The sequence below is a fragment of the Heterodontus francisci genome, chromosome 7 (genome assembly GCF_036365525.1).
Source record: "Heterodontus francisci isolate sHetFra1 chromosome 7, sHetFra1.hap1, whole genome shotgun sequence".
Classification (NCBI taxonomy): Eukaryota; Metazoa; Chordata; class Chondrichthyes; order Heterodontiformes; family Heterodontidae; genus Heterodontus; species Heterodontus francisci.
The window spans coordinates 100,023,244-100,039,456 of record NC_090377.1 but is presented as its reverse complement, the minus strand read 5'-3'; the positions used below and the strand labels follow the sequence as shown (position 1 = coordinate 100,039,456).

At 41.9% G+C, this 16,213-nt stretch overlaps 1 protein-coding gene across 3 annotated transcripts in view; it reads right to left on the bottom strand.

Annotated features, from left to right (window-relative positions):
* Positions 1-836: 836 nt before the first annotated feature.
* LOC137372175 (SPATS2-like protein) overlaps positions 837-16,213 on the bottom strand; it is a 210,019-nt gene continuing 194,642 nt past the window's right edge. For all 3 annotated transcript variants that reach the window (XM_068035723.1, XM_068035724.1, XM_068035722.1), the window contains exons 10-12: positions 15,928-16,030; positions 11,619-11,815; positions 837-7,089 (exon numbers count right to left, since the gene is read on the bottom strand). In XM_068035723.1, the coding sequence (XP_067891824.1) occupies positions 6,709-7,089; positions 11,619-11,815; positions 15,928-16,030 (681 nt within the window). In that variant the 3' untranslated portion in view covers positions 837-6,708. The remainder of the gene's footprint in view (positions 7,090-11,618; positions 11,816-15,927; positions 16,031-16,213) is intronic.

Below are 16,213 nucleotides of genomic sequence, written 5' to 3'. Positions count from 1 at the left end.
ACAAAACATCTTCAGGATTACAACAATGGGAATCAGCATGTCATACAGCCTTCAGGCAGAAGAGCATTGGCCTGTCTAACCTGCCTATCCAATCATCCCCTTTCTTTCTTGTAGTCTATCTTCATATCAATTACAAAATGCAATGACCGCAATTTTCTTCTGATGCCAGAAACGTGTTTATTTCCTTTTGAATTCCCTTCAAGTTTTCTGTTCAACTACTTACACTGGCAGTTCATTCAATCGGTTGTCTATCCTTATGCTGTAGAATTTTGTCTGATTCTCGAATCAATCTTTTAATTTTCCTTATTCTAAACATGTCTCTCTGGTTTTAGAATGCTATATATGAGAGAAAAACCCACCTAGAATGTAGTGTTTGCTTGGCTCAGTGAGAGCACGACTGCCTCTGAGTCAAAAGATAATGAACTCACGCCCAACTCTAGAACTTCAGTGCATTGTTCAATATATTGTCAGAGGTGCTCTCTTTTGCATGAGACTTTAAACTGAAGTTCCTTCCATAGAAACACCTGTCCCCTCCTGTACCCATGGACATATCATCTTGAATTGTTGCCTTCATGATGGGCCGAAGGGCCTGTTTCTGTGCTGTATAACTCTATGACTGGGTCTGCCCAGAAGAGCATTCCAGCTGTTGCATTAAAAACCAATCCATAACTTATAAAATTTTCATCGAGTTACCCCTTAAAATAGTCAAGAGTAAAAGGTCTCAAGGTACACACTCTTCATAGCTCAGAACTTTAAGTTAATTTTACTTGCTACATTGTAAAACAAAAAAAAAAGAAAACTCCAACGCAAGGTTCAGAATCAATAAAACAAGAGCATTTATTTAATTTTTTTTTTGAACTAAAATTAATCAGTGAACACATTTGAAGACGGGTTACAGATAGATCTTCAGACAGTTACTTGTAGTCCTTGCTGGGGGTGCAATGATTACTTTACAAATCAACTCAGAATATTAAATGTTACAGCCAAGCTAGAAGCATAATGGGTTGTATAATCATTTAGTATTTATAAGAAATATAAAAACATTTTAGCTGTATAAATAAGATTAATGAGATTTAGTCATGTTGGCAGATTTTCATGGCTTTAAGTACAACAGTTGAATAGATCATATCAGTTGACCTAATCAAGACTAAACTTGAGAACCTCAGAGATTGTGGGTAGCAATGATTAATCATTACTCTATAGACATTGACTACAAACGAGTAAAAAAATCTCGGCTATGCTGCCCTTTCTCATCTTGCTAAGGATAGTTCTCCTTTCACTGGATTTATGATTGGGATGAAGTGCTGAACCAGCAATATCACAGGATACAATATTCCCTTTGGCACTTATCTTCTTACTAAAATGACATTGTTACTACTTATTTTCATTAAAAAATTAGTCACTGTCATTACTATTATGCAAAGTCCCTCCAAACTGGAGTGAGTGCACCAAGAGGATCCAGGACCTCAGGAGGGCAGGAAAGATAAGTGATGTAACACTTTCAGATGCCAAGCCCCACACTCTGACTTTCCCAGCATTGTCCTGCACAGCACTCCTCAGGCCAACACACCTTGCAGCTCCACTCATTCCTCTCTCCAGGCAACTCACATCTCCATCTAAGCAGCTAACATTCACGTACACCCTCAGCCTATTGCCCTCTTGCACCCAAGACTCACAGTCACCCTCCAAGAATCTTGTCTTTCCCTTCTCTTCACACAAGCCATTGCGAACACTCACATCTCTCTGCTTTCTCTCCTGGAAGGAGAAGATAGCACACTACTTGGTGAGAAGGGAAGACACAGGGTGGGGGGGAGGGGATGCAGGTCGGGGTTGCTCTTCATCAACAGGCACCTTGTTCCAGGAGGCTGCAGATGTTAGCACCAACTTGCCATGACAGCCTGAGTCTCTTGAGGCACTGGGGCTCAGACATGTCAACACAACTGATCATCTGCCTGCAGACACTGTGTTGGGGGTCTCACCTCCTTCCAGCTGGATCTTGGTATCCAACCCATCTGCCCTGTGGAGGGGCAAGGTGGCTGAGGAGAAGGCAGCTGGTGCTGCTGGTAGTGTTGCTGCTACTGCAGTTGGTAGTAGTGTGGCCTTTGCTCTCTCAGCAGTGGTGGAAGGTGGAGCTGCATAAGCTGCCCCCATGCCATGTCGAAGGCAGGCAGCAGGGAAGTGTAGCTGATTGCCATGGCTGGCTCTTCAGTGTAACCAATCAAAGCCTTCCCAGCTTGTCAGTTTCACTGAAGAGGTTCTTCTCCCTGTGCATTCACCTCAGTCACCCTAGCAAGTTGCTGACAGGTCAGGAAACAGGTTCCATGGCTGGGAAATCCAGGATTCAGGGCTAAAGCAGCCATAATTGGCTTCTGAACAACCTCAACAACTTCCTAATTACTTACCTGACAGATCCAAGGGTGCTGCCTACTTGCCTGCAAAGCCACCAGGGGAAAGCAGCAAGAGGGCAGAATCATGTTGGCATTCTGACCCGACATTAATTTCCGGGACTTTCCCACCCCGCTTGCCCTCAAACCCACCTCCAATGGCCTGGGAAAATTCTGCCCAACGTTTCAGGCTGAGTACTCTTTTGACAAAAGGTCATTGACCTGAAATCTTGGCCGGAATTTTATGTTGGGTGGGAGGGGGCGGGGTGTGCGAGCCTGCCTCCACCGGGCCTGGGAGCTATGCTACGATTTTACATGGCACAGGCCCTTGCTTGGCCTGGAGTGAGACATCTGTCACTGCTGGGACTGCAACAAGGGAGAGGAGCAAGAGGGATGCCGGCCCTGTTTGTGGGACCTTGCCAGTAATATCAGTGAGGCCCCGACGAGCCAAGGGAGGGTAGGTTGTGGGGGAGATGTATTTTAGTCAGGGGTGGTTGGGCTGTGCGGGGGGAGGGAGGGGGGAAACTCCATGGGGCACAGGGTGCCTGATCAGGAGGGCTCCATCCCCAGCCTGCAAGGAGGCCACCAGGTTTTACTGGGTGGACTCCTGGGCGTCATGAGCCGCCTGCTGGCTACTGGTAAAAAATAACAGCGGTGGCGGGAGGAGGTCCTTAAGTGGGAGTTAATTGGCCACTTGAGGGTGATGGAAATGGCACACCCCCGCCTACCACTCAATTTTATGACACCCTCGCCACCAGCAGGGGAGGGGGCATAAAATTCTGCTGTTACCTCCCTTTCTCTCTCCACAGATGCTGCCAGATCTGCTGAGTATTTCCAGCGTTTTCTGTTTTTATTCAATTAGAGTAGTTAGATGATCCCTGCAGTATTCACTAACTCTACCCTATTTACAAAATCCTCCATCGTACATGGACTACAGGCTGGTGCATTGTGTTGAAATCCAGCTTCTGTCTCTTACATTTTCCACAGCAGTGGATGCTACTGCTTTGCCTCCATTCAATGGGTCTTGGTTAGGTTATTGTGGCTGGCTTCTACTGTTGAGTTATGCTATAACAGTAAATGTAAAAGTGATTAACCTAAAGTGTAATATAACTGAAGGCCAAAGAATCTACAATGCTATAAAATGTTTCTTCTCCCTTTTATTTAATGACATGGGCTGTAAAATCACATTGTGCAGTCATAGGATATCAGTTTGTATGCCATTCTTCTGGTTGCAATTCTGACAGAGGCATTAAGCTACTTATTTTACCTGGCTAAGATCTCTGGTAAATAGCAGACTGAGGACTTGATAAAAAGCCTCAATACTGCACACTATAATTTCAAGGCAGTTGACTATCAGCATGTTCATATGTGCTGTGGGGGGAATAAAGTTGAAACATTTCCAAAGTGTACAAACCCACAAATAGACCCAGATGGCAGTTTGAGCATGATCAGTTATGGCTTTTCGAAGCAGGATTTAAAAAATAGACAAATGTAGGTAAATTGACGAAAGGTCAGATTGTCTATTTTCAACCTTAACCTGAAAGGTGGCACAGATTTCAGGTTCATATTCATTGTCATTCTTAAATAGACCATTAATTGATCATTTATGCATTTTCACTCCAGTTAGTTTTCAACTCTCAAACCAACACAAACACCATGTATTGATTGAAAAACAGAGAAAAAGAAAAAAAAACTTAAATACTGTAAATTGGACATTAAAACTGAGAAGGCACATGAGATTGCTAACCATTCTTCTTTATCTTCCTCTATGAGGTGCAGATTAACCTGCATTGCATGTACAGCATTTTCTGCTTTAGCTTCAGAAAATTAACTCTGACTAGATCATACAGTTAATCTAAATCTTTTGGAAGCTATCAGCAGCTTTTCAGGGGAATAACTAGTTTTTTTAGAGATGAAATACATGAGATTGACTTTTCATGACAGACGGAGCTAAATCTCTGAGGGATCAACTGTGTCCAACACTGAGTTAGTTCTTAGAGTGGCAAAGACTTCAGCTCAGTCACTGCACCCCCAATTGCTGCACACCTTCACTAACAAAAACAAACATATTTAAGATACACAAGCGGGCTAACACTCTACCATATTGGTCTACTCGGATTCTAGATTAAACATAAGATACAAGATAAACAAACCAATCCAATGAAAGCAAGACGTGTTGGATAAACAGCATTAAGGGCGGCAGTCATGACATGTTCCAGAGGAACTTTAAGACTAAGATGGACACTTGGTAAACATAAAGTGGCTGGAGTACAAAGCAGCAATGTGCTTCATAACATACATTCTGGCATTCACTAGCTGTAGCTATGAAGACAGGCCATGAGAATGAGTTGAATTCAACCCCTATTACATGACAAGTTTCAAACACCAGCCAGTTCAAATTAGGGGCTACTGCTGAATCTTCGGTCCATTTGTTTTAAACATTCACTTAATGGCTCTGTACTATTCAAAGGCACTTTTCTTAAGTGAGAAAATAATTAAATTTGCATCATCTATATCAACAGTTGGTCAATTTACTTTTGTGTTCAAGTATTAACTGTTGATGGAGAGTTCAAAATATGATAACAGATCTGTGATTATTAATTCAAAGACTGGGGAGAAAAAATATTTCAGCTTCTTAAAATGGGAATCAATAAACCAACAAAATGATCACTGTAATCCACATATTTTCAATGATTCCTGAGTATGTTTCTTTCAGGTTTCCTGTATATTTTGGAGATGATGGATTTAGCATTCAGAGTCAGCACAAGGAGCCTGATTTGTTAATATATTATTGTGTTTGCTGCTGTGCAAGTGTAGCATTAGCACTAGTTATGGGACCTGTAGCAGAATCCCTAAAACAACTACTATATTTTCCAAGTTTGACAAAGAATATTTACAGTAATCTTCAAAAATTGAACGAAAAGGTAATGGGACCATTTGAACAGGTATTTTTAGATAAATACAAAAAGATTTTAAATAATGATTTAAAATACTCATGGAGCTTCTGCCCATTTGTATAAAATAATGAATTTATTATTCATTTAACAGTGAGATTTAACAATAAAATATGAGGGGGAGAGGACGGTCCATTAACATTCCAAAGTTATGTTGCCATTTTCTTCCACTGTACTACAACCAAATGGTGGCTTTGACATCTGTTAGTACCAAAAGCCACATTAGGATGTAATTTACTGACAGACCAGCCACAGTTTTGAACTGTGCTTCTGCGCCATATTTTGACATAAGCAGAATATCTGCTCAAACCATGACATTGCACCTGTGCTCAAATAAAGTGTGTGTATGCTTGCTAGACATGTGATACATATGCATATACAATGATTGCCTGGAACATTTCTTTCCAGAATTCTTCAAATAACCTAATAATATTTATCGTGCTATGTTTCACTTTGGTGAAGGAATATAGACTTGCCTTCTATCTTTTGGGGAAAAAAATTTCTGATAGGAGATTTAAACTTTTGCCTTACACTGAAGATGAATGTCTCACATCAGTAGCTCTGATTGCAACCACCACGTTCCAATGTGCCATTGGCTGTGATGCCCGGAAGTATAATAAAAATGCTCTATTCATCCTTCAGAGCACCCTTTACAGGATTTGTGAACTGGATCAATAGGCACAGTGCAGAGCTGCTGTTCTTGTCTCTGAAAGCTTGTCTAGGATCAAGTGAAATGGAGAAGTCTTAAAGGTGCCATGTATCAGAAGGTTGTTTTTAAAATAATGAGATCACTGGAATGCTTAATCTTGACATTTTCTATCAAGTTCCCAAAAAAAATCATTTGTTGCTGCAATGCTTTACCAATGAGTTTTGTGGCTTGTAGTCCTGATTCCAAAATGGCTTGTTAGTATTTCTAAAAATCAATCATGTCAATAATATCACTTTTTGTTAAAGGGACAGCCTTCATCAAAAAAATGCTTGACAAACTTTATTGGTTGTTTAATAAACCTGATGTGAGGGCATAATTTTCAAAAGATAACATTGCATCACAAATTTTTCAGGAATGGCCTGGGCATTAAATCATTGACGTTTCAATGATTTTACTTATTGGTTTACAAGCCCTTTAAGGTCTTTCTCTCACCTCCCTTCCCCCACAAAATTAACATTGCAACATTTAAAACTCTTTGCTCAATAAATGCAAAAAACGGCTGTTTTCAGCAAAAAAAAAAATGCCCATTTTCATGAGCTTTTCAATCTGAGGCAAGCAAGTATTTTTTTAAAAATTCTTTTTCAAGTCTTAAACTGTCAGAAGTTGCATAAAGGTAAGTTATGAAACAACTTGCTACTGCAAAGAATGGTACTCAAGTAAATTAAGCTACTGCAGTCATTCTATTAGGTATAGACAATACTTTGGTATCAACAGATATCTCTTTCTTTATAGGACTGAGGACTACAGACATAGTGGTAGCTAGTTCAGGGCTTGCCGATTGGGAGTTGATTTCAGCTTGCAGTACAGTACCATTGGAATTAAAATTTGTTAGTAGGGGTTTGGCTATATCATGTGATAATCCCTGATGTCTGGATCTGCTATGCTGATATTGGTTTTTATAGCCATCGTGGGGACGTCCCTTCCGGCTCTGGTTTCTACCATCATCTGATCTTCCGGGAAAACTACTTTCATTGAGCCTGTGACCTTGTGCTTTAGGGTAAAATCCTCGTCTCTGACCAGATGGGCTGTTACGTTGGTAATTCTACATGAAAGGAGGAAAAAGGTCAAAAATTATTACATTTGATTTAAAATAGGGTTCTAATTCATATAACAAGGATGAAGCATGTAGTGTGTTTGGCTTGTAAAACATTGTAAAGCGTAAAATGTACGATGAGTAGATCTATTAGATAATAGGTCCATTGGCTCTTCCTATTTGAATTCATGAAACCATTCAACCTTCTGTCTGAACTTATGGTGAAACTGAGCATTCTTATTTGAAATTATTCTGTTCGTTGTCCTTTTAACATGCTGATAGATTATCACTTGGCAATTGTAGAGGTTTTCTTGAGTACCCTTATTCTTATGAAGCATAATAAGTGAAGGGTCCAAAATAATCTTCCCTACTTTCATTAACCATCAGGCCTTCCATTTCTTTCCCTCTAGATAGATCCTGTCAGTGCAACTCATGGATGCAAGATTAGTGAATAAGAGACCAGGATTCTATATCAGGTTTTGAGTACAGGAGTAAAGGAGTCTTGCTGCAATTGTATGGAGCCTTGGGGAGACTGCACCTGGAGTATTGTGTACAGTTTTGGTTTCCTAATCTAAGGAAGGATATACTTGCCTTAGAGAGAGTGCAATGGAGGTTCATCAGACTAATCCCTGGGATAGCAGGATTGTCTTATGAGGAGAGATTGAGGAAACCGGGCCTGTATTCCCTAGAGTTTCGAAGGATGAGAGGTGATCTCATTTTGAAACTTACAAAATTCTTACAGGGCATGACAGGGTGGATGCAGATAGGATGTTTCCCTTGGCTGGTGAGGATAGATCCAGGGAACATAGTTTCAGAATAAGGGGCAGGCCATTTTAGACTGAGATGAGGAGGAATTTCTTCACTTAGAGGGTGGTGAATCTTTGGAATCCTCTACCCCAGAGGGATGTGGAAGCTCAATCATTGAGCAAGTTCAAGACAGAAATCAATAGATAACTGGATACTAATGACATCAAGGGATATGGGGATAGTGTGGGAAAGTGGCATTGAGGTAGACGATCAGCCATGATCTAATTGAATTGCGGAGCAGGCTTGATGGGCTGAATGACCTACTCCTGCTCCTATGTTACTATGTTCCCCTATGTTCCAAGTATGAGCCTTGTAAACATTATTCAATATCAAATACTACAGCTACCTGTTTATTATTCCTTTCTAATGAATATAATGATCAGAGTTGATGATTACAGAATCTGCTATTGAGGTTCACCCCTCACTGTTGCAGTGTGACTAGTTCTCAAGATGCACCAGTGTTTTTATTACAACTTTTATAATTTTTAACTAGACTAATTAAAAACAATTAGATGGTGAAAAGAAAAGACAGTAGCTTGGTATTCTCGAAAGATGAGATCAAATGAAGGACACATTTTCATCTGAACCTACTGTTACGGTCAGGTGAGGAGGGGTTGAAGGGCTTCCCTCTTTTCCCTCTCCTTGTTTGACCACAACAGGTTTAATTCCTTTTTAAAGTGGATGTACTGACCAATTCAGTAGGTGTTTGATTACTTACTTGCTATGATCATAACAAGAGCCAATCGGACAGGTTTTCTTGAGTTTAACAAAGAGATTAACTTTATTGTACTTAAACCAATCTAAGTAAAATAATAATCTACGCTCCAACTTTCACACAAATAGGTTACTCAGTGGGGAAGGGTAGATTGGTTGAGCTAAAGTCCATAGAAAAAGGGATACACAGTCTGTGGAGTTTGGTGATTCGGCTGGCTTCTAGCTGAATTCGGTAGTCCTGAGGTTTTTAGTTTGAAGAGATAGATGATTGATTTGGTGGGTCTCTTGGAGACAGCGATGCAGATAATTCCTCCAAAGGGGTTTCTGATTGTAGCTGGAGTATGCAGAGGTGGTCAGTCAGCAGGCAGAGTTCGAAGCCTCCAAGCTTGAATGGAGAGAGAGTGAGAGAGAGACCCCCGCTTTGGTCGGCACATGCCAGATGCTTCTCCTTGCTGCTGCAGAGAAGCACCAGCTTAAAACCACAGATCGGGGGTTGGGGGCTTGTCACATGACAGTCAATCAGTGATTAAAGCATGGTAGTTAGCAGTGTATTTCTTCTTGCTAAAAAAGAACACACAGTTCCCTTAAACTTCCTGGGCCTTGGTTCTTGCTGGGATGAGCAGACATTTCATACCCACCTCACAAGCCTTGCAATGTAGGATACAGTGTTGCAAATTAGGTGGTCATCTTAAGCTGCTAGCAAAGTCATCTTTTATCTGTTCTTTTTAAAATTTCTTTAAAAAATATAAATTCAGGTCTCCGGCCAGTGGATTAAAGAAAATTATCATTCAACAAAGTACATTGGTGTCACACTACCTTGTGGACTGGATGATTTAAAATTATTTTTGTTTCTCGTCTTCAATATTCGGATAGAATGCATTTCTACTTTGGACACCAAGGTCTATAAATTCAGATGAATAACATGCAGTGCCCACACCTGAAATAGACATGAGGCCCTTTGTATATGCAAATAATGGGCCTAATGTTTCTTTGAGGCTCAACTGCTAGATTGGTTTGTTCTGAGGCTACACTCAGGAAAACTAGCTCTATATGAGGCCTCATTGTCTTGGGACCCTTGCTGTTCCTGATATATATTAATGACTTAAACCTTGGTGTACAGAGCACAATTTCAAAATTTGTAGATGAAACACAACTTGGAAGCATTGTGAACTGTGAGGAGGATAGTCCAGAACTTCAAAAGGACATAGACAAGCTGGTAGAATGGGCCAACAAGTGGCAGATGAAGTTCAATGCGGAGAAATGTGAAGTGATTCATTTTGGTAGGAAGAACATGGAGAGACAATATAAAATAAAGGGTACAAGTCTAAAGAGGGTGCAAGAACAGAGGGACCTGGGTGTATATATGTATAAGTCATTGAAGGCGGTGGGACAGATTGCGAGAGCAGTCAATAAAGCATACAGTATCCTAGGCTTTATTAATAGGGGAATAGAGTACAAGAGAAAGGAGGTTATGTTGAACTTGTATAAGACACTCGTTTGGCCCGAGCTGGAGTATTGCGTCCAGTTCTGGGCACCGCATTTAAGGAAAGATGTGAAGGCATTGGAGAGAGTGCAGAAAAGATTCATGAGAATGCTTCCAGGGATGAGGAACTTCATTTATGAAAATAGATTGGAGAAGTTGAGACTGTTTTCCTTGAAGAGAAGGCTGAGAGGAGATGTGACAGAGGTATTCAAAATCATGAGGGGTCTGGACAGAGTAGAAAGGGAGAAACTGTTCCCACTTGTGAAAGGATCAAGAACAAGAGGGCACAGATTGAAGTTAATTGGCAAACAAAGCAATGTGACATGAGGAAAAACATTTTTATGCAACGAGTGGTTAGGATCTGGAATGCATTGCCAGAGAGTGCGGTGGAGGTAGGTTCAATCGAGGCATTCAAAAGGGAATTAGATCATTACCTAAAAAGGAAGAATGTACAGGGTTACGGGGAGAAGGTGGGGGATCGGCATAAAGTGAGTTGCTCACTCAGAGAGCCAGTGCAGACATGATGGGACGAATGGCCTCCTTCTGCGATGTAACAATTCTGTGATTCTAACAGGCAGTCCCTAGGCTGCAGCTAAACAAAGGTAAGCTTTTAAAAAATACTTACCTGAACATGGAGCAGCAGTACTAACCCCTTCTCCCACAGTAACCATTGCTGCTACTTCCTGACTAAGTTGCCATCCCCCTACTTGGTTGTCCACCCTTCCCGTTTGCCCTCCCTTCCTGGTCATCCATCCTTCCTCACTTATCTGAGGGTCTCTGCAATGCCAGCAGCAGCTCAATCTTCAACTGTACCTCTTTTACAAGGTGCCTGCTGCTCTCAGATGCTCAGTGGCTCAATGGAAATGAGGCCCAAGATTGGGCTCCCTGGGGTCTCACCATTCAGATTGATACCTGCATTCCCAAAAATGGGTGTGCCAGAATTAATCAGCCCCAGTGTCAGGATAGCATGAGCAGCTAGAACACAAAACTCCTTGTTCTCTGATCCAACAAGGCACTTTTCAGAATCAGTAAGATATTGCCATGACCTCCAAACATTAACCTTTCAGTGAGATGGCTAATTTAATACTTAGTTATGGACAGTTTTGCTCTAAGAAGCTGTAGCCCTAGGAACTATATTAAGACTGCTCAAGTCATTTCAAAATGTATCCTTACAGTGAGCTGACTGAAAGCTTCTCATCATGATGGGCTAGATTCAAATGGAGGTGCTAAATGTTAATTGTATATTAATTGAGTTTAATTGTATGCAGGTGGTAGGGATTAACTGGGCATTCACTTGTGCCCCTATAAATAAACATAGACTAAATCTGTGATTGTTGGATTAGGAGGTGTACGCTTGTAAGGTGTAACTCTGTAAATAAATATAAAAGGGTGTAAAAATTGGCTCCAGTTCCATCCTTCACCAACACGAAAGCACACCTTGGCATCCAATCATATTTTACAGGCACTATAATGAAATTTTCACATTTGACAGAAAACCAAGATTGCAGTAACAATGGCAATGTCTTATTCTTACCTGTCTGTCTGCAGGTACCTTCTGAATGTTAGAACTGTCCCTGGGATTCATTACTTTATGACTAACTGAGGACAATGTACGAAACGAGGATGGCAGTGAAGGAACATTACTGGAACTGCCTTGAGGATTCAGATGCAATGGAGTCAGTGAGGAGATGCACTGTGATCTTGTAGAGTATTTATTCTTCGGGTGAGAAACTGTGTAGAAAAAAGATTTTTAAAAACAAGATGTAAAGATCCAGTTTTAGAACCTGAAGAGGACATCTCATAAATCATGTCCAAAGTTATCATCTGGTTTTCTACATTGACTGTAATAGATTTAAGTTGCTATATGAGTGCAGGTTGTCATTGCTATTGCAATAGATCTGAAATCGCACATCTCTATTGTAATCTAGTATTACACCCAGATTAAAGAAGTACCACAGAAATACATAAAAGTTATGGGCCAGATCTTGTGCTCAACCGGAAGGCGGGTTTCATTGTGGTGGTGGCCAGATAATTGGAGCAGAACCGCCCGCCACAGAATCAGATGCAGGGATTCCCAGTTCCAATCTTCCAGGAGGCGGGATAGGCCGACGATGACCTTCCCACCCAGAGGCCAATCGATGCCCTTAAGTGGCTTATTAATGGCCAATCAAGTGCATCTTACTGCAGCCACTGGGATCTTACCAGTGGTGGGGCAGCTCCACCGCACGGGGAGGATGCCTTGTAAAACGAGACCCCTCCCTGTGGGCTTGTTGGGGGGAGGAGTCCTTCCTTTATGGGCAATTTTTGGCCCATGTAGGACACCTACCCCCCAACGGGAACAACTGTATCCCCCCAGAACCCCCTCCCCCTGGACCAAACAACCACCCCCCACCCCACTGCGGCCTTCCAGACTGGTCCCAGTGACCCCACCTCACCTACCTGTGTTCCGGGGTTCCACCGCTGGGCCTGGGTTCGAGGCTGCTGCAGTACCGGCAGTGGCCACTGCTCCTAGTGGTACCGCTGAGCTGCCGGCAGCTCTTGGAGGCAGGATCCCCGTCCCTATAAAGTCTTTAAAGGAACAGGGATCCTGCCTCCTAAAACTTTGACCCCAGACCACTCTGGGGGGGGCCAAAAAAAGGAGAGGCGAGGATCCCTTCGCCTTTTCGGCCCGGTGCTCGGAGCCCTGTCTCCTTCACAAAATCCAGCCCAATAACACGGAAAACTACACATTTGGCCTAACCAGCCCGTAACAGTTTACCCTTTCCCTGAACAGAATCACAGAATCACAGAATAATACAGTGCAGAAGAGGCCCTTCGGCCCATCGAGTCTGCACCGATGCATTAAAACATTTGACCTGTCTACCTAATCCCATTTGCCAGCACTTGGACCATAGCCTTGAATGTTATGACGTGCCAAGTGCTCATCCAGGTACTTTTTAAAGGATGTGAGGCAACCTGCCTTGACCACCCTCCCAGGCAGGGCATTCCAGACCGTCACCACCCTCTGGGTAAAAAAGTTCTTCCTCAAATTCCCCTTAAACCTCCTGCCCCTCACCTTAAACTTGTGACCCCTCGTAACTGACCCTTCAACTAAGGGAAACAGCTGCTCCCTATCCACCCTGTCCATGCCCCTCATAATCTTGTACACCTCGATCAGGTCACCCCTCAGTCTTCTCTGCTCCAGTGAAAACAACCCAAGCCTATCCAACCTCTCTTCATGACTTAAATGTTCCATCCCAGGCAACATCCTGGTGAATCGCCTCTGCACCCCCTCCAATGCAATCACATCCTTCCTATAATGTGGTGACCAGAATTGCACACAGTACTCCAGCTGTGGCCTTACCAAAGTTCTGTACAACTCCAACATGACCTCCCTGCTTTTGTAATCTATGCCTCGATTGATAAAGGCAAGTGTCCCATATGCCTTTTTCACCACCCTATTAACCTGCCCTTCTGCCTTCAGAGATCTATGGACAAACACGCCAAGGTCCCTTTGTTCCTCGGAACTTCCCAGTGTCAGGCCATTCATTGAATACTTCCGTGTCACATTACTCCTTCCAAAGTGTATCACCTCACACTTTTCAGCGTTAATTTCCATCTGCCACTTTTCTGCCCATTTGACCATCTCATCTATATCTTCCTGTAACCCAAGACACTCCACCTCACTGTTAACCACTCGGCCAATCTTTGTGTCATCCGCGAACTTCCTGACCCTACCCCCCACATAGCCATCTATGTCGTTTATATAAATGACAAACAATAGGGGACCCAGCACAGATCCCTGTGGTACGCCACTGGACACTGGTTTCCAGTCACTAAAACAGCCGTCTGTCATCAATCTCTGTCTCCTACAGCTAAGCCAATTTTGAATCCACCTTATCAAGTTACCTTGTATCCCATGTGCATTTGCTTTCTTGATAAGTCTCCCATGTGGGACCTTGTCAAAGGCTTTGCTGAAATCCATGTAAACTACATCAACTGCACTACCCACATCTACACACCTGGTCACATGCACAAAAAATTCAATCAAATTTGTCAGGCATGACCTCCCTCTGACAAAGCCATGCTGACTATGTCTAATCAAATTTTGCCTCTCCAAGTGGTGATAGATTCTCTCCTTCAGAATTTTCTCCAATAGTTTCCCTACCACTGACGTGAGAACAAATGGACCTAATCATATTTATCCATCCTTTTTCCATACTCCCTTCAATACCTTTTCCTTCAGCCACCTATCGAATCTAATCTTAAGCATTGACATAGTTTCTGCCTCAACCACTCACCCTGGAAGTGAATTTCACAGCCTCAAAATTCCATATAAAGATGTTTAACTTGCTTCCTGTTCCAAATCTCTCAAACTTAATCTTGTATCTATGACCCCTTCCCTTGAACTACTGCAAACTGTAGCTTCTACTTATTCTGTCCCATCCTTTCATTATTTTAAATACTTCAATCATATCATCTGGTAATCTGCATTGTTCTAAAAGCAAGCACAATTTCTTCAAATGCCTCCTTAGATTTGTGTTTCCTCATATCAGGCAACATCTGAGTTAATCTTCACTGTACCGTTCGAACGCCTCAATATCCTTCCTATAGTGTAGAATGGCACACAGTACTCTACTGAGGTCTTGTTAAGTTTTTATGTAATCTCATCATTACCATTCGGCTTTGCAGTCTATACCCCTTGTGCTAAAATAATAGATTTGTTTTACAGCCTTATCAACCTAAGGTGCTGTCTTTAATGTCCTGTAAACCTCTAACCATCCCCCACACTAATTCCCACTCCTCTTCTGCAACGTTATGACATTACGACTGACCGCCCCAGTCAAAGACCCCAATCAAAATATACGATTCTGATTGTGGTGGGAGAAACGCACTGGTAATTCAATCCCGTCCCTCCACAGATCGCCTAACATATCATTTTAAACTTTCCAAATTAAAGAAAGACCTAGCCAAATTGTACGATCTATTAACCTCCCCGAATGAGGCGAACCAAATCAGATGTCTTTAAATCAACAAAGTAACTGTTTAATTAGAAAAACTAAATTCTTAAACACTATGAAGATATAAACAGTTAAAATAGAAAAAAAGAGTCCTTCAAATTTACAGTCCAATGTTGCTTGAAGTCCTCACAGCTGTCTGATGGGGAAAAAAAGGTTCTTCAACAGTAGAACAGTCTGTAGTCTAATTCCAGCAGTAGGTGATGCTTTCCTTCTCCTTTTCAATAATTAACAACTTGCAAACACTTTCAATAGAATCAATCTGACTTTAGAGTTTTTGAGGGATAAAAGATTGTCACAGTCTAACTTCCCTTCCTTCAGTTTAAATTACCAGAGATCTCTGTTTTGGCCTGACATTTTTTGAGAATTTTGAGAGATAATAATTAAACAGACAAAATTCTCTTCCTTCAGTTTAAGTGGCTGAGAGCTCTTTTTCAGGTGCTGACACCAGCTGTCTGTCTGTGTTCTCTGTTAGAACAGACCGTCTTCAACTAAAAGCCAGTTCAAAATTGAATTGTAACAAATGTATCGCATGACGCTCATCCAAGTGGCTGTATCCATGGTAACAAGAACGCACCCTTTGAATCGCAGTCTCCGAATGCCTGTATCCAAGGCAATGAAAATGCACCTTCTCGATAACTCTAGAGGTCTGCTGGTTCTTAAAGCAGTACTGATCCTTTGCAAACCTTAAAGGTACACCGCATATTCCCGGGAAAAAAAAAACTACAGAACCATGACAATGACAATCGTGTAATTGGCTCATTTACAGGAAATGTGTTATTTCCCATAATTTTGAGATAATATTGCATTCAAATCTTCTTATCTGATCCTAGATTGTTGCCTTACCTTCTCCAAACAGCTGGATTTGAGCCTGCAAGCTGTCGATGTTACCAGTGAATCGTGCTGATCGTCCCAGGTCTTCGTCATATTTGCGTTCACTTACAAATTGCTGTTTGAAACAGATGAAACTGCAGTTAAAGTCAGAACATTGCCACTTGCAATACAAAAAATCAAAATTCAAAACACCTCAAGTTTGTCTTTTAGATCAACTCCACAGCACTTGTTGCTACCCTACAGCAGCCTACTGCTGCCCGAACGTCGGCTGTCAGCCTTACCCAGTCCAGCGTATATG